This window comes from Carcharodon carcharias, chromosome 19 (assembly GCF_017639515.1).
Source record: "Carcharodon carcharias isolate sCarCar2 chromosome 19, sCarCar2.pri, whole genome shotgun sequence".
Taxonomy (NCBI): domain Eukaryota; kingdom Metazoa; phylum Chordata; class Chondrichthyes; order Lamniformes; family Lamnidae; genus Carcharodon; species Carcharodon carcharias.
In genome coordinates, this window is record NC_054485.1 from 113,268,694 (window position 1) to 113,286,224 (window position 17,531).

A 17,531-nucleotide genomic window follows, 5' to 3' on the forward strand; every position below is an offset into this window, starting at 1 on the left:
ACCTCCTCCCCCTACTCCCTCTTCTCCCCTGCCCCCTCCCCCCTGCAATCCCTCCTCTCCCCTTCTCCCTCCTCTCCCCCACCCCCCTTTTCCCATTGTCTACTCCTGGTCACTAATCCTCCAATCACAGACCCCTATTTCTCCATTGTGCCTCTTGCAGCTTCCATTCACAGCCCTCTCACCTAGCTCCCAATCACTGATCCTCCAATCACAGCCCTTGATGCCCATTCCTGCTCATAAATCCTCCAATGACAGACCCCGATTTCCCCCTTGTGCTCCTTGGCCCTCCAATTATAGCTCCTTCACTCTCTCTCTCTCTCCTCCCATGCTTTGACCATTAGGTTTGGGCATTGAGCTGTCTCCTGTCCTTCAGTCCTTTTCATTTCTCTCTGTGTACGAGGTAGCACTTTGCTCCTTTACCCTGAATTTCAATACTCTTAAAGGTAGATATAATTAGATGGGGAACTCATAATCTTGAACTTTCAGAAAACCTGATGGCAAGTTACCACACAGAATATTATTGGTGGATATAAGGAGTATGGAATTTGGAGGGGGAGCGGGAAGTAGATGGGGAAATAAACCAGATTCAAACATGATTAAAAGGGTTTTAGGAGAAATTAGGAGTTGGGGGATATTTTAGAGTAGTTAAAAGTGGGTAGCGGTGTTCTACAAGGTTTGTCACTGGGACAGTTTCTCTTCCCTGTACATGTTAATTTATTTAGATACAAACAAAGTGCTGGAAATACTCAGCAGGTCTGGCAGCATCCATGGAGAGAGAAACAGCGTTAATGTTTTGAGTCATAGAATCATAGAAACTAGGAGCAGGAGTAGGCCATTCAGCCCCTCGAGCCTGCTCTGTCATTCAACTCAATTCAACTGCTGATCATCCAACTCAATAGCCTGCTCCCGCTTTCTCCCCTTATCCTTTGATCCCTTTCGCCCCATGAGCTATGTCTAACTCCTTCTTGAAAATATACAATGTATTGGTCTCAACTACTTTCAGTGGTAGTGAACTCCACAGGCTCACCACTCTCTGGGTGAAGAAATTTCTCCTCATCTCAGTCCTAAATGGTCTACCCCATATCCTCAGACTGTGACCCCTGGTTCTGGACTCCCCCACCATCGGGAACATCCTTCCTGCATCTACCCTGTCTAGTCCTGTTAGAATTTTATAGGTTTCTATGAGATCCCCCTCATTCTTCTGAACTCCAGCGAATATAATCCTAATCGACTCAATCTCTCCTCATATGTCAGTCCCGCCATCCCAGGAATTAGTCGGGTAAACCTTCGCTGCACTCCCTCTATAGCAACATCCTTCCTCAGATAAGGAGACCAAAACTGCACACAATATTCCAGGTGTGGTCTCACCAAGGCCCTGTACAATTGCAGCAAGACATCCCTGTTCCTGTACTCGAATCCTTTGGCTATGAAGGCCAACATACCATTTGCCTTCTTTACCGCCTGCTGCACCTGTATGCTTACCTTCAGCGACTGGTGTACAAGGAAACCCAGGGTTGCACATTCCCCTCTCTCAATTTATAGTCATTCACATAATAATCTGCCTTTCTGTTTTTGCTACCAAAGTGGATAACCTCACATTTATCCACATTATACTGCATCTACCATGCATTTGCCCACTCACTCAATTGTCCAAATCACACTGAAGTATCTCTGCATCCTCCTCACAGCTCACCGTCCCACCCAGCTTTGTGTCATCCGCAAATTTGGAGATATTACATATAATTCCCTCATCTAAATCATTAATATACGTTGCGAATAACTGGGGTCCCAGCACCGATCCCTGCGGTACCCCACTAGTCAATGCCTGCCATTCGGAAAAAGACCCGTTTATTCCTACTCCTTGTTTCCTGTCTGCCAACCAGTTTTCTATCCATCTCAATACACTACCCCAATCCCATGCGCTTTAATTTTACACGCCAATCTCTTATGTGGGACTTTGTTGAAAGCCTTCTGAAAGTCCAAATAAACCACATCCACTGGCTCCCCCTCATCAACTCTACTAGTTACATCCTCGAAAAATTCCAGTAGATTTGTCAAGCATGATCTCCCTTTCATAAATCCATGCTAACTCTGTCTGATTCTGCCACTGTTTTCCACGTGCTCAGCTATTAAATCTTTTATAATGGACTCTAGAATTTTCCCCACTACCGACGTCAGGCTGACTGGTCTATAATTCCCTGTTTTCTCTCTGCCTCCCTTTTTAAATAGTGGGGTTAATTTAGCTACCTTCCAATCTGTAGGAACTGTTCCAGAGTCTATAGAATTTTGGAAGATGACCACCAATGTATCCACTATTTCTAAGGCCATTTCCTTAAGTACTCTGGGATGTAGATTGTCAAGCCCCAGGGAATTATCAGCCTTCAATCCCATCAATTTCCCCAACACCATTTCCCTACTAATACTGATTTCTTTAAGTTACTCCCTCTCACTAAACCCTGTGTTCCCCAACATTTCTGGTATGTTATTTGTGTCCTCCTTTGTGAAGACAGAACCAAAGTATGTATTTAGTTCAAAACAAAAACAAAAATACCTGGAAAAACTCAGCAGGTCTCGCAGCATCTGCGGAGAGGAGCACAGTTAACGTTTCGAGTCTGTATGACCCTTCAACAGAACTAGGGAAAAATAAAAAAGAGGTGAAATATAAGCTGGTTTAAGGGGAGGATGGGACAAGTAGAGCTGCATAAAGGGCCAGTGATAGGTGGAGATAACCAAAAGATGTCACAGAGAAAAGGACAAAGAGGTGTTGAAGGTGGTGATATTATCTAAGAAATGTGCTAATTAAGGGTAGAAAGCAGGACAAGTAAGGTACAGATCGCCCTAGTGGGGGTGGGGTAGGATGAAGGAATTGAACAAGACTAAAACAATGGATGGAAATACATTTAAAAATAATGGATATAGGTGGGAAAAGAAAAATCTATATAAATTATTGGAAAAAAAAACCGGGGGGATCGGAAAGGGGGTGGGAATGGAGGAGAGAGTTCATGATCTAAAATTGTTGAACTCAGCATTCAGTCCAGAAGGCTGTAAAGTGCCTAGTCGGAAGATGAGGTGCTGTTCCTCCAGTTTGCATTGAGTTTCACTGGAACAATGCAGCAGGTCAAGGACGGACATGTGGGCATGAGAGCAGGGTGGAGTGTTGAAATGGCCAGCGACAGGGAGGTCTGGGGTAATGCTTGCGGACAGACCAAAGGTGTTCTGCAAAGCGGTCTTTAGTTGGTCAGCCATTTCTTGGTTCCCCATTATAAATTCCCCTGTTTCTGACTGTAAGGGACCTACATTTGTCTTCACCAATCTTTTTCTCTTCAATACCTATGGAAACTTTTACAGTCAGTTTTTATGTTCCCTGCAAGCTTACTCTTGTACTCTATTTTCCCCTTCTTAATCAATCCCTTGGTCCTCCTTTGCTGAATTCTAAACTGCTCCCAATCCTCAAGTCTGTTGTTTTTTTCTGGCCAATTTGTATGCCTCTTCCTTGCATCTAATACTATCTCTAATTTCCCTTGTAAGCCATGGTTTGGCCACCTTTCCTGTTTTACTTTTGTGCCAGACAGGAATAAACAATTGTTGCAGTTCATCACGTGCTCTTTGAATGTTTGCCATTGCCTATCCACCATCATCCCTTTAAGTAATGTTTCCCAATCCATCATAGCCAACTCGCGCTTCATACCATCGTAGTTTCCTTTATTAAGATTCAGGACCCAAGTCTCAGAATCAACTCTGTCACTCTCCACCTTGATGAAGAATTCTATTATATTATGGTCGCTCATCCCCAAGGGGCCTCGCACACCTAGATTGCCAATTATTTCTTTCTCATTACACAATACCCAGTCGAGGATAGCTTGTTCTTTCATTGGTTCCTCAATGTATTGGTCCAGAAAAACATCCCGGATGCACTCCAGGAATTCCTCCTCTACAGTATTGTTACTAATTTGATTTGCCCAATCTATATACATATTAAAGTCACCCATAATTACAGATATTCTTTTATTACACGTGAATCTAATTTCCTGTTTAATGCCAACACCCACTAACGTTTTTTGCCCCTTAGTGTTTCTCAGCTCTACCCATACAGATTCAAAATCGTAGGAGCTAATATTGCGTTAATTTCCTCTTTAACCAGCAATGCAACTCCACTGCCTTTTCCTTTTTGTCTGTCCTTCCTAAATACTGAATAACCCTGGATGTTCAGTTCCCATCCCTGGTCACTCTGCAGCCATGTCTCCGTAATCCCAACTATATCATACCTGTTTACATCTATTTGCACGGTTAATTCATCCACTTTATTGTGAATGCTCCTCGCATTAAGGCACAAAGCCTTAAGGCTTGTCTTTTTAAAATTGCTTGTCCCGCTCCCACGATTTTTCACTGAGGCCCTCTTTGATTTTGCCCTTGATTTCTCTATCACTTTCCTTACTCCGCTTTCTGTCTTTTGTTCTTGTCTTTGATTCCCCTTCCTCTGACTCCTGGCATAGGTTCCCATCGCCCTGCTATTTTAGTTTAAACCCTCCCAAACCACTCTAGCAAATGCTCCCCCTAGGACATCAGTCCCAGTCCTACCCAGATGTAACCCCTCCAGTTTGTACTGGTCCGACCTCCCCCAGAACCGGTCCCAATGCCCCAGGAATCTGAAACCCTCCCCTTCACACCATCTCTTCAGCCACGTATTCATCTGATATATCCTGCTATTTCTACTCTAACTGGCACATGGCACTGGTAGTAATCCTGAGATCACTACCTTTGAGGTCCTACTTTTCAACTTACTTCCTAACTCCCTATATTCTGCTTTTAGGACCTCATCCCTTTTTTTTAACCTATGTGGCTTGTACTAATGTGTACCACGACCACTGGCTGTCAAATATGACTCTCCTTCAGAACACTCAACTCAAAACATTAACTCTGTTTTTCTCGTCACAGATGCTGCCAGACTTGCTGAGTATTTCCACCACTTTGTTTTTATTTCAGATTTCCAGCATTTTGCTTTTAATTCGTTAGACGTAGGGCTAGAAGGAGCAATATCCAAATTTGCATTTTTTAATTCTTTTATAGAACATGGGAGTTGCTGGTTAGGCCAGCATTTATTGCCCATCCCACAGTGCTGTTAAGGAGGGACTTGCAGGATTTTGACCCAAAGACAGTGAAGGAACAGCAATATATTTCCAAGTCAGGATGGTGTGTGGCTTGGAGGGGAACTTCCCAGGTGGCAGTGTTCCCATCTATCCGCTGCCTTTGTCCTTATAGTTGGTAGAGGTTGTGGATTTGGAAGATGGTGTTGAAGGAGCCTTGGTAAGTTGCTGCAGTGCATCTTGTAGATGGTGCACACTGCTGCCAATGTGTATCTGTGGTGGAGGGAGTAAATGTTGAAGGAAAAGGATGGGGTGCCAATCAAGCAGGCTGCTTTGTCCTGGATGGTGTTGAGCTTCTTCAGCATTGTTGGAACTGCATCCGGGCAACTCCTGACTTGTGCCTTGTAGAGGTGAGCTACTCACTGCAGGATTCCCAGCCTCTGACCTGCTCTTGTAGCCACAGTACTTATATGGCTGGTCCAGTTTAGTTTCTGGTCAATGGTAGCCCCCCAGCATGTTGATAGTGGGGAATTCAGAGATGGTTATGCCATCAAATGTCAAGGGCAGATGGTTGGATTCTGTCTTGTTGGAGATGGTTATTTCCTGGCACTTGTGTGGTGCAAATGTTACTTGCCACTTATCATTCCATGACTGAATGTTGTCCAGGTCTTGCTGCATTTGAACAGGGGCTGCTTCAGTATCTGAGGAGTCACAAATGATGCTGAACGTTGTGCAATCATCAGTGAACATCTGACTTTATGATGGAAGGAAGGTCATTGATGAAGCAGCTGAAGATGGTTGGGCCTAGGACACTATGCAGAAGAATTCCTGCAGTGATGTCCAGGGACGGAGATGATTGACTCCTAACAACCTCAATTATATTCATTTGTGCTATGTATGGCTCCAACCAGGGGAGAGTTTTCCCTCTGATTGCCATTGGCTCCTCTTTAGCTAGGTCACACTCGGTCAATTGCTGCCTTGATGTCAAGGGCAGTCACTCTCACCTCACCTCTTAAGTTCAGCTCTTTTGTCCATGTTTGAGGCTGTAATGAGTCAGGAGCTGAGTGGCCCTGGTGGAACCCAAACTGAGTGTCAGTGAGCAGGTTATTGCTGAGTAAGTGCCACTGGATAGCACTGTGGATGACACCTTCCATCTCTTACTAGGAACAGCCTGTGTTCTATTTGTACTGTGCTGAGGTTGAAAATTCATTCATGGCATTTATATTGATAATTCAACCATGAGTATCACATAATATAGTAACATGTGGAAAAACTAGTCTTTGGTTGGACAAGATGATTGGTATATCAGAAAGTAGGAGACATGTCTGTTTTAAGCTGTAACTACCAATCTGCTAATGTAATTACATAGAAGGGGCTGCTATGAAATCACCAGCTTTTGGGAATAAATGGTTTAATTTTGTTTTCATGTAAACAATAAGTTGCTTCTTTTCTCTGTAATTATCGGGCTTTAACAATACTCCCATTCTGAGAAATTTTAAGTTTTCAGCCAAATATTATGGAGACTGCATTCGTGGATTACTAATCACAGAGCCACTCCCTTCTTGTGTGGGAGGCAAAATACTGTGGCTGTTATAAATCTCAAATGCAGAAAAAAATGGAAACAATCAGCAAAATCAGGCAGCAACTGTGGAGAGAAAGAGAGGTAAAGAAGCCTCATATTGGACTCGAAGCATTAACTCAGTAGGTTTGGCAGCATCTGTGGAGAGAGAATTAATGTTTCAAGTCCAATATGACACATCTTTAACTCTCTTTCTCTTCATAGGTGCTGCCAGACCTAATGAGTTTTTCCAGCATTTTCTATTTTTATTTCAGATTTTCAGCATCCGTAGTAATTTGCTTTTATTTTATTATTTCAGGTCACTAGCCTTTCATTTGCTTTTGATTTACATAGCTCAGTATCACATTTTTCTTTAGGTATGTGCTTTAATCACTGAAATGCAGTTACCACATTTTTCACACAGGAAAATTTCACAAACAACAATGAAAAGTTTGGCCAGTTAACTTAAATGTCTGATTAAAAAACATCAATCTAGGAAATGGAGAACTCCCTGCTCATCAAAAAGTTGCAGAACTTTCAACATGCACTGACACACAAGGCTTTTGTTTAACATTTCAGTCAAAAGACAGTCATCAACAGCTCAGCACTCCCTCACTACAGCACTGCAGCGTCAGTCTGGATTATAAACTCAAGTCCTGACATTGGGCTTCAAGGCTCTGATTCAGAAATGGGAACATCCACTGAGCCAAGAGGAGATCCATAACCACATTAGTGAACACCAAACACTTTCCAATGAACACAAAATACTTAATAAATTGACATATCTTAAAATCAGTTCTTAAAGATTCATGTAAGTCCTCAGATCTTTCTCCCATGCTTTCTCCTTTGCCTCTCTCCTGCGTTCCTCCCTTTTGCTGACTGTAGCGGCTTTCTGCACTCGACTGATTGGATTTTTCGGTCGTTTCACTGCTTCAGAATCGTTGGCATTAAAATGTGTCACTTTTGGCTTCAGATCCGTCTGGAATCCCAGGCCCTTCTGATCTCTCTTCAGTACAGTCTTCACTGGAAACTTCTGCCCCTTCCCAGCAGGTCCAAGACCTGTTTCCTTGTTCCAACCTTCCTTCAACATCATCTTGAAACCAACGTTCGTTTCTGGAATGAAGTAATAAGTCGGCGCTGGCTTATCATTCTTACTGAACAAATGCAATGTCGACCTCTCGTGCTGTTCGACGCTGTCCTCCTGATATTCCACTTCACAAATCTGGCAGAATTTCTTCTGCCATGGCCTCTCCCTGTAAGTGTAAGGGCAGTCCATTTTTATTTTGAAATAATTCTGAACAGTGTCCACTTTGTAGACAGGGTGATATTTCTTCTTGTATCAGAGCTCTGCAGGTAAGGCAGCAAGCACTCTTAAGTAAATAAGATTATTTATTACGGGGGGAGATGGTGGTGTAGTGGTAATGTCACTGGAAGCACAGCCTAATGCTCTAGGTTCACATCTCAGCTGGTGGAATTTAAATTAAACAAATTCAGTTAATTAATAAAAATGTGAAATTGAAAGCTAGTCTCATCGATTGTTGTAAAAACCCATCTAATTCACTAATACTTTTTAGGCAAGGACCATCCTTACCTGGTCTACATGTGACTCCACGTTGACTCTAAACTGCTCTCTAAAATGGCCGACCAAGCCACTCCGCTGTGTTGAACCACTACAGAAAAGTCAAACCAGGATGGGCTCAGCAGTTCAAGAAGGCCACTATCTTCTCAAGGCCAATTAGGGATGGGTGACAAATGCTGGTCTTGACTGCGACGCCCACAAGCCATAAAAGGAGAACACCTCGTGAGGCTCACAGTGCTGCCTTTAACTAGTGGATAGGGGATGTCATAGGCCTGCAAATTCCTGCCTGGACAGGCCGAGAACCTGTATGACAGTATGGGTCCAGGTCTCTGCATGTCCTCTGCAGTCCAGGAATGTATTTTATTCAACACTGGCTCCAAACTAAGGAAAGACTGCAGCCAGAAAATTGAAGTCATGCATACATCAGATTTTTCAACACCTGTTTTTTTTGCGAAGATTGTTCCTATGCTGGTGTGTCCTTGGGATTTCACCATACACTGGCGACTCCAAATTATCAGGAGGTAAAATACATTGCAGAATACTTCATGCAAAATACAGTGTACATGGGTACTGAAGAGTCAGAGTAATCAGATTTTAACATCTGCACACATTGAGCAATACTCCAACATTATTGAAGGAGCTTTCTGTAACGGTAGGTTATGGCAAAAAAAAATGGTTGTGACTATCAGTTTAACACAAAAAGATTGTTCGATAAATAATTATATAGCACAGAATACTAGAAATATCCACGTCTTCTCTTCTGAAGGTGCTGGTCCTTATCATCAGAGTATGGTTCCAGTCCAAGCTGTGGTGTGACCACCTGGCTAATTAACACCATTTCAGCATCAGTACAGAGCTGGTATTAGGGCTCTGCTTCATACTACAACTGCTACATCTCATTTTTCCCAATATGAAAGGTTGCTAGTCTCAGTTGTCACCAGGAAAAGTGCCAAACTCCAGGGGAAAAATCAAAGGAGATTTCACTGCAGCCAATCCTCAAAGCCCAGCTGCACCGAATCAGGAGTTCTGGTCTCTGAAATAGTGGTTTGACATTGAACACACATGCCCCACTCAATGGGTGCCGAGTGGCCTCCCAAATGTAGCCCTGGAAAACAGAAAACCAGTGCTCCGGCCTCTGTTGAGCAGTGTGGCATTCAGTGAGGTACGTCATATAGGTGACCCACCTCCCCACAATCACAACTTAGATGGTAGCCCTGGTCAGACTAATAACCTGTCCATATAAAAACATTACATAAATATATGATCAGATATGATCTGGCCAGAGTGGACTGGAAGCAGCTACTTTTAGGTAAATCTGTGTGGAAGCAGTGGGACTCATTCAAGGAGGGAATAGGGAGAGTACATAAATTCATAGAGGTCTACAGCACAGATAAAGGCCCAATCGAGTCTGCACTGGTCAAACAAGTGCCTAACTATTCTAATCCCATTTTCCAGCACTAGGCCCATAGCCTTGTATGTCATGGCATCGCAAGTGCACACCCAAATACTTAAATGTTATGAGGGTTTCTGCCTCTACCACCCTTTCTGGCAGAGTGTTCCAGATTCCCACTACCCTCTGAGTGAAAAAATTCTTCCTCACAATCCCTCTAAACCTCCTGCCCCTTACCTTAAATCTATGCCCCCAGGTTATTGATCCCTCCACCAAGGGGAAATATTCCTTCCTGTCTACCCTATCCATGCTCCTCATAATTTTATACACCTCAATTATGTCCCCCCTCAATTCCCTCTGATCCAGGCAAAATAATACCAGTCTATCCAATCTCTCCTCATAACTAAAACTCTCCAGCCCAGGCAACATCCTGGTAAATCTCCTCTGCACTCTGTCCCAGGGCTCTCTCCAGGGCCAGAACATCCTTCCTGAGATACCGGGCCCAAAATTGCTCACGATATTCTAAATGTGGTCTGACCAGAGTCTTATAAAGCCTCAGCAGCACATCCTTGCTTTTATATTCTGGTCCTCTCGAAATAAACGCTAACATTGCATTTGCCTTCCTAACTACTGACTCAACCTGCAAGTTAACCTTAAGAGAATCCTGGACTAGGACTCCCAAGTCCCTTTGCACTCCAGATTTATGAATTCCCTCCCCATTTAGAAAATAGTCTATGCCTCTATTCTTCCTACCAAAGTGTATGACCTCACACTTCCCCAAGTTGTATTCCATCTGCCACTTCTTTGCCCATTCTCCTAACCTGTCCAAATCCTTCTGCAGCCTTCCCGCCTCCTCAATACTACCTGTCCCTCCTTTGTATCTTTATATCATCTGCAAACTTAGCCAGGATGCCCTCAGTTCCTTCATCTAGATCATTAATGTATAAAGTGAAAAGTTGTGGTCCCAACACTGACCCCTGCGGAACTCCACTAGTCACCGGCCGCCATCCTGAGAAGGACCCCCTTATCCCCATTCTCTGCCTCCTGCCAGACAGCCAATCTTCTATCCATGCTGGTACCTTGCCTCTAACACCATGGGCTCTTTTCTTACTGAGCAGCCTCCTGTGCGGCACCTTGTCAAAGGCCTTCTGGAAGTCCAAGTAGATAACATCCATTGGCTCTCCTTTGTCTAACCTATTCGTTACCTCCTCAAAGAATTCTAACAGATTTGTCAGGCATGACCTCCCCTTGATGAAACCATGCTGACTTTGCCCTATTTTACCATGCACTTCCAAGTATTCCAAGAAATCTCATCCTTAATAATGGACTCTAAAATCTTACCAACGACCGAGGTCAGGCTAACTGGCCTGTAATTTCCCGTCTTTTGCCTCATTCCCTTCTTAAACAGGAGGGGTTACATTAGCGATTTTCCTGTCCTCTGGGACCCTCCCTGACTCCAGTGATTCCTGAAAGATCACCACTAACATCTCCACTATCTCTTCAGCTATCTCCTTCAGAACTCTGGGGTGTAATCTATCTGGTCCAGGTGATTTATCCACCTTCAGACCTTTCAGTTTTCCTGGCACCTTCTCCTTGGTAATGGCCAACATACTCACCTCATTCAATATGATCATGGTTGATCTTAGGCTTTGATACCACTTTCCTGCCCACTCTCCATATCCCTCGATTCCCTGAGACGCCAAAAAAATTTTTCTATTCCAGCCTTAAATATTTTCATCAATGGAGGATCCACAATCTTCTGGGGTAGAGAATTCCAAAGATTCACAGTCTTCTGAATAAAGAGCTTTTTCCTCATCTCAGTCCTAAATGATTAGCCCCTTATCCTGAAACTATGCCCCCTGCTTCAACCAATCAGTATCTGTCCTGTTAAGCCCTTTCAGAATCTTGAATGATGCAATGAGATCACCTCTTATTCTTCTAAACTCCAGAGAATATAGGGCCAATTTACTCTGTGTTCAGATGCTGGCTAGCTGTCCTCTATCCTTGGCTTGTTGCTGAATCCTCAATGGGGCAACAGGGAGGGAGAACCACCAGTGGTGATGTGCCCTTGCACGAGCAGCAACCTTCAGGAGAGGAGCTGGGGTTTCGGGTGGCGGGGAAGCGGGGTGGCTAGATAAAATGAATGTCACATCCAATTTTTGGGATATCAGGATGTTGCTTCATACCTTACCCTATGGTGGTATGTTGTATCAGAACACAAAGCGCTAAGCCACCCATTTGCTTAAACTCTTACCTTAGATCTTGCTGTTCCTCCTGGTGAGTATGAAATTCTTCAAGAGTTGCAATGATCTCTGAATGCCCAGCTTGTCTGGCCAAATCCAATGCATCTCGACCTGTGGAATCACATACTCCGATCCATGCAGCCCCACGTTTCAATAAGTATCGCACCACCTCTGCCTGGCCACTGTATGCTGCACACATCATAGCTGTCCAGTAGTAACTGTCCCGGAAATTTATATCACATGTTGCTGTCTCCACCAACCTTCGAAGTGCTTTCAGGTCCCCATTTTGAGCACATTTGAGAATCAGATGTCCATTCCTCTCCACTGCTTCAGGAAGGCTCCTTGCATTTTGTTGCCCTTCAGCACTTTCAGTCTTTGACCTCCGCCAAACAACTTGACGTCTCCGAACTGAACTTGTACCTGCCTCACTACTTGACGCAAGAAGGCTCTCATAGAAATTCTTTACCTCGTCTCCGTTCAAAATTCTGTTTCTGCAGCTGGGAGTTTTTCGTCGTTCACCATTTTCCCAGGTGTCAGCTTTCTCTTTGGCTCGGGTAAAAGTGATGAGATGCGTGTGATTCATGCCGTGGAACGCTCTTGGGCCACAGTTCTGTGAAATAAGAATTCACTTTCCTGTTGCAGCGGGTCCCATAACTTGCCAAAGATCCTGCTTGTGAAAAGGAAAACTAAGTTAGGAACAAGAGACAATTTTTAAAAGTTACAAAGTGATAAATAGCAAAATTAACTGGCAGCAATAGATTCAAGCTGCGTAAGATAACAAAAAAAGGGGTAGGCCATTCAGCCCATCTAGCCTGCTCTGCCATTCAATAAGATCATGGATGCTCTGATTATGGCCTTACATCCATCAAACAAATATCTGTCCAACTCAGCCTTGAACATATTCAATGACCCAGCCTCCATTACTCTCTGAGGAAGAGAATGCCAAAGGCCAATGACCTGAGAGAAGAAATTGCTCCTCATCTCCTTTTCAAATGGGAGACCCTTATTTTGAAACCGTGCCCCCGAATTCTAGATTCCACCACAAGACGAACAATCCTCTCAAAATCTATCGTGTCAAAGTCCTCTCAAAATATTATGTTTCTATACAATCACAGCTACTCAACCTTTCCTCAGAAGACACCGCCTTCACAAGCAGCAGCAGATGACCCTGCTATTAGGCTGTGAAAAAAAATAAACTTTGTATCTGATTCAAATCAATTATGAATGAGGGTGAACTGAAAGACCGCAAGGGGTTAGGACAGGTCTCCCTACAGTCTCTGGATTAATACAGGAAGATTAATACAGTAAGGGGCTAAAACAGGTCTCCCCACAGTCTCTGGATTCACACAGGAAGATTAATACAGAAAGATAAGTACATTAAAATAGCAATAGGACAGGTCTCCCTACTATCTCTGGATTAATACAGTAATATAGTTATACATTGAAAGTTGAAGAACTCGTTTCCTCTCCCCTCTTGGCCACCATCTTGGATTAAGGGCGTTCGCGGAGGCCGCTGGGAGTTGTAGTCCTCTCGCCTCTGTGTGATTCTTATTATTTAAAAAGATATCTGTCTTGCCGGATGACAACAAACCAACACAAAAATTGAATGCCTGGAAAATAATGGGCGTGTTTTTTATTCAATGGGTTTTTTTTAAATAAAAAATAAATCTCCGTCCTTGTTTTTCTATTTCCTCTTCCGGTGGTGAAAGGTCAAAAGGGGGGGTGGGGTTGGTCGGGGTTCCCGGATGCGGTCGCTATGGCGGCGTCGGGACTGGAGGCTGAACGGAGGGAGGTGGCCATCAGCTCTATTTACAGCAGCCAGGAGGTGGTGAGATCCTTTCCAGTATCTTGCTTTCGCTCTCGAGGTGTTAGTGTGAAAAACATAAAATCATTAAACAGCGAAAATAAAGTGACATTACCATCACTGAATCCCCCACTATCCACATCCTGGGGGTTACCATTGACCAGAAACTGACCTGGACCAGCCATATAAATACTGTGGCTGCAAGAGCAGGTCAGAGGCAGGGAATCCTGTGGAGAGTAACTCACCTCCTGACTCCCCAAAGCCTGTCCACCATCTACAAGGCACAAGTCAGGAGTGTGATGGAATACTCTCCACTTACCTGGATGAATGCAGATCCCACAACACTCAAGAAGCTCAACACCGTCCAGGACAAAGCAGCCCCGCTTGTACGACACCACATCCACAAACATTCACTCCCTCCACCACCGACACACAGTGGCAGCAGTGTGTGTACCATCTACAAGATGCACTGCAGGACTTCATCAGCTTCCGAACCCATGACCACTACCATCTAGAAGGACAAGGGCAGCAGATAGATGGGAACACCACCAGCTGGAAGTTCCCCTCCAAGTCACTCACCATCCTGACCTGAAAATATATCACCGTTCCTTCACTGTTGCTTTGTCGAAACCCCGAACTTCCTTCCTAACAGCACTGTGGGTGTACCTTTACGACAGGGACTGCAGTGGTTCAAAAAGGCACCTCATCACCACCTTCTCAAGGGCAATTAGGGATGGGCAATAAATGCTGGCCCAGCCAGTGATGCCCACATCCCATGAAAATTTTTTTTAAAAAACAAAAAAATAGGAACAAAGTTTATAATCTGAAAATGAACTAGGACAATGAAGACACTTTCATTGCCACTCCCTCCTTTTGTGTAACATAGTTGTAATGTCACTGGACTAGTAATCTAGAAGCCCAGACTAATGCCCTGGGATATGGGTTCAAATCCCTTCAGGGCAGCTGGTGGAATTTAAATTCAATTAATAAAATCTGGAATTGAAAGCTAAACTCTGTGATGGTGATCATGATAAATATCATCAATTGTCGCAAAAATCTGCTTTACTAATGTCTTTTTAGGGAAGGAAATATGCTGTCCTTATTGGGTCTGAATGATTCCAAATTACGAGGGTCTGCACAGAGCAGATAGGAAGAAACTGTTCCCACTTGTGAAAAATTCAAGAACGAGAGGGCACAGCTTTAAAGTAATTGACAAAAGAAGCTAAAGCAACATGAGGAAAAGCTGTGAGTGGGTAAGGTCTGGAGTGCACTGCCTGAGTGTGTGGTGGAGGCAGGTTCAATCGAGGCATTCGAAAGGGAAGAATGTGCAGGGTTACCGGGAAAATGGCACTAACAGAATTGCTGTATTGGAGAGCTGATGCGGACACAATGGGCCAAATGGCCTCCTGTGTAATAACAATTCTGTGGCCTACATGATATTTCAGACCCACGGCAATGTGGTTGACTCTTAACTACCCTCTGAAATGACTGAGCATGCCACTCAAGGACAACAAATGCTGGCCTTGTCAGCAATGCCCAGGTCCTATGAAAGAATGAAGAACTCGGACCTGCTACTTATTCTTGCTCATCCTGCCCATCTTCACGTTGCTACACACAACACGATCCCTCGAACTGTAGTGAAACGTTGTCCAGTCGATCACCTTTGGTGGTGTTGGCTGAGGTAGAATGTTGACCGAGAGATATCTTCTGCATTTCTTTTGGAAAAAGTACCATGGGCTCTTTTCTATCATCTGGACAAGAACATAAAAAATTGGAGCTGTAGGTGGGCCATTTGGCCCCCTCAAGCCTGCTCTGCCAGTCAATAAGATCAGGCTGACCTTGTACCTCAACTCCACTTACTCTCACTATCTCCATATCCCTTTATTCCATTAGTACCCAAAAATCAATCAACCCCTGAATATACTCAAGGACTGCCCATCCACAGCTCACTGTGATGGAGAATTCTACTCCGACAGATTCACAACCCCTTGAATTTCTCCTCTTCTCGGTCCTAAATAGCCAACTGCTGAGCAGACAGATCCCATGCAGCTTTATTTGTACAAATTCCAAAGCTTCCTCTGTTCTGTGTGCAGATGTTGACTGACCTGAACATTTGCTTCTATTTCCCATTTCCAAGCATCAGTAAAATCTTTATAATTGTTCTCTGGATGTGAGGTGAGATTGCTTTTAAAGATATAACTTGTGTCTGTTGTCACAACCCCAGCTGAGGTTATTCCTAGACAAGCCTGATCCCAGAGTGGAACCCAGCTTGATGGATCCTAACTTTGATTTGTTTGTTTAGATACGTGGAGAGTAGCTACTGAACAGAGTCACCGGAATCAGCTAATGAACTGTTAACAAAAGAAAATATTTATTGAACAAGAAAAGATGAACTATAATACAATACTACTTCACCCATAGCTATACCTTTACAGATATATACAGCTTTGTAAGGATAACACAAGTTGCAAAAGCTATCTTACACTCCAATGTCCACAGTAATTACACAGTCCATGTAAACCAATAGGCGACCTGTGGTCAGACACACCATATTCTGAAGCCAAGTGACAGATGTCACCTCAGCCAAATGCTGTGGTTCTCTCCTCAATTACCCCCAGACTTTGGTTGCACCATGAGCACTCCGTCTTTCACACGAGGGTTTCCAATCTCCACTCTCCAAGAACTCACCTTAGAGTCTTCTCCCAAACCAACGCTTTCTCTCAGACACCTTCCGTAAGGGTTCAGCTCCAGGGTTTCAAACTCTCCTTCCGATATTCCTCTCCTCTGTGTCACCACAAGCATTCAAACTAGTCTGCCAGGCATGCTCTGTCACCGACTCAGCCACCATTGCTTCACACGCCCAGAGCAAAGAGTTACAGACCTTCAGTTGTCTCTTTGAATCTTCCGACTTTCTCACCAGCTTTTATAACACTTTGACTCTGCTTCCTGCAGCTTTCATCTCTTTATTTTGAAACTTGGAGCCTCCCTCTGCTCCTCACTCTTAACTTGACTTTTCCAGGTTCCTGTCCTTCCTTTGACTAGAAGGTCTTCTTGGGACTTTCCCCTGTTTCTGTCTCACCCCTTTGGCCTTGGGACCTTTTGGGAAATCTGCTCTCACTCTGCAGTTCCCGCTCCCAGTATCCAGTCTCTCCTGGCAGCTGTCTTCAAAACAACTGAACTCAAACTGCTTTCTCTTTAGTTTTTCTGTGTGTGGGAGAGTGTGGTTTGATTATCTGGGCCCCTGTTGCTAGGCAAAAGCCCAGTGTTTTCTACCCTTGTTTGCTTAACTTCGCAGAATCACAGAATTTTAATGGCACAGAAGGAGGCCATTTGGCCCATCATGTCTGCACCGGCTCTCCAAATGAGCATTATGATCTAGTGCTATTGCTCTGCCTAGAGTCTTAGAGTCATAAAACGTATTAGAAATGCAGGCACCTTTTAAAGTGAAACTAAAACTCAATCTGACCTTTTCTTACACACAAATAAAAATCAAACTTAAATATTAAAGACATGCCCTATTCTTACAAATATAACTTACTTAGACTATCTCTATTTCCTAACACTGTATAGCAGTTTTTATGACCTTGGGATATACCAAAGAATTTCACATCCAACAAAATACCTGATGAAATGTAGTCACTATTGCAAGAAATGTAGCAGCCAATTTGAGTGCAGCAAACACCCACAAACAGCAATCAGCAAAAAGATCAGAAAATCTGATTTTTTAAAGCAACATTGGTTGGGGGAATAAATTAGTGGGTGTTGGTTAACTCAGTTAGTTAGAGTGTGGAGCAAAATAACACCAACAGCACAGGTTCAATCCCCATACCAGCTGTGGTAGTTCCTGGAGGCCTGCCTCTTTACTTTGCCCTG

General features: G+C 43.8%; 2 protein-coding genes across 5 annotated transcripts in view; one reads left to right on the forward strand and one right to left on the reverse strand.

The window, feature by feature from the left end:
* Window positions 1-6,478: 6,478 nt before the first annotated feature.
* On the reverse strand, window positions 6,479-13,377 carry gpank1 (G patch domain and ankyrin repeats 1). The gene is made up of 3 exons (XM_041212161.1): window positions 13,295-13,377; window positions 11,866-12,521; window positions 6,479-7,895 (listed from the first exon to the last, which is right to left on the reverse strand). Exons 2-3 carry the CDS (start codon window positions 12,435-12,437, stop codon window positions 7,442-7,444), a joined length of 1,026 nt encoding a protein of 341 aa, XP_041068095.1. The 5' UTR covers window positions 12,438-12,521; window positions 13,295-13,377; the 3' UTR covers window positions 6,479-7,441.
* Window positions 13,378-13,576: 199 nt separating this feature from the next.
* The window catches only part of vps52 (VPS52 subunit of GARP complex), a 51,670-nt gene continuing 47,715 nt past the window's right edge, over window positions 13,577-17,531 (forward strand). The window contains exons 1-2 of one of the 4 annotated variants that reach the window (XM_041213251.1): window positions 13,581-13,682; window positions 14,739-14,911. In XM_041213251.1, the coding sequence (XP_041069185.1) occupies window positions 14,891-14,911 (21 nt within the window). In that variant the 5' untranslated portion in view covers window positions 13,581-13,682; window positions 14,739-14,890. Of the gene's footprint in view, window positions 13,683-14,738; window positions 14,912-17,531 lie in introns of all 4 variants that reach the window. The other 3 variants (XM_041213252.1, XM_041213249.1, XM_041213250.1) reach the window with 3 other exon arrangements.

What these genes read in the sequence shown, in the direction of transcription:
- gpank1 (XM_041212161.1), bottom strand. Translation starts at nt 12,437, where the DNA reads ATGAATCACACGCATCTCATCACTTTTACCCGAGCCAAAGAGAAAGCT. An exon ending in GAGGAACAGCAAGATCTAAG is followed by an intron (nt 7,896 to 11,865) that starts GTAAGAGTTTAA and finishes TTACACTTACAG; the next exon opens with GGAGAGGCCATGGCAGAAGA.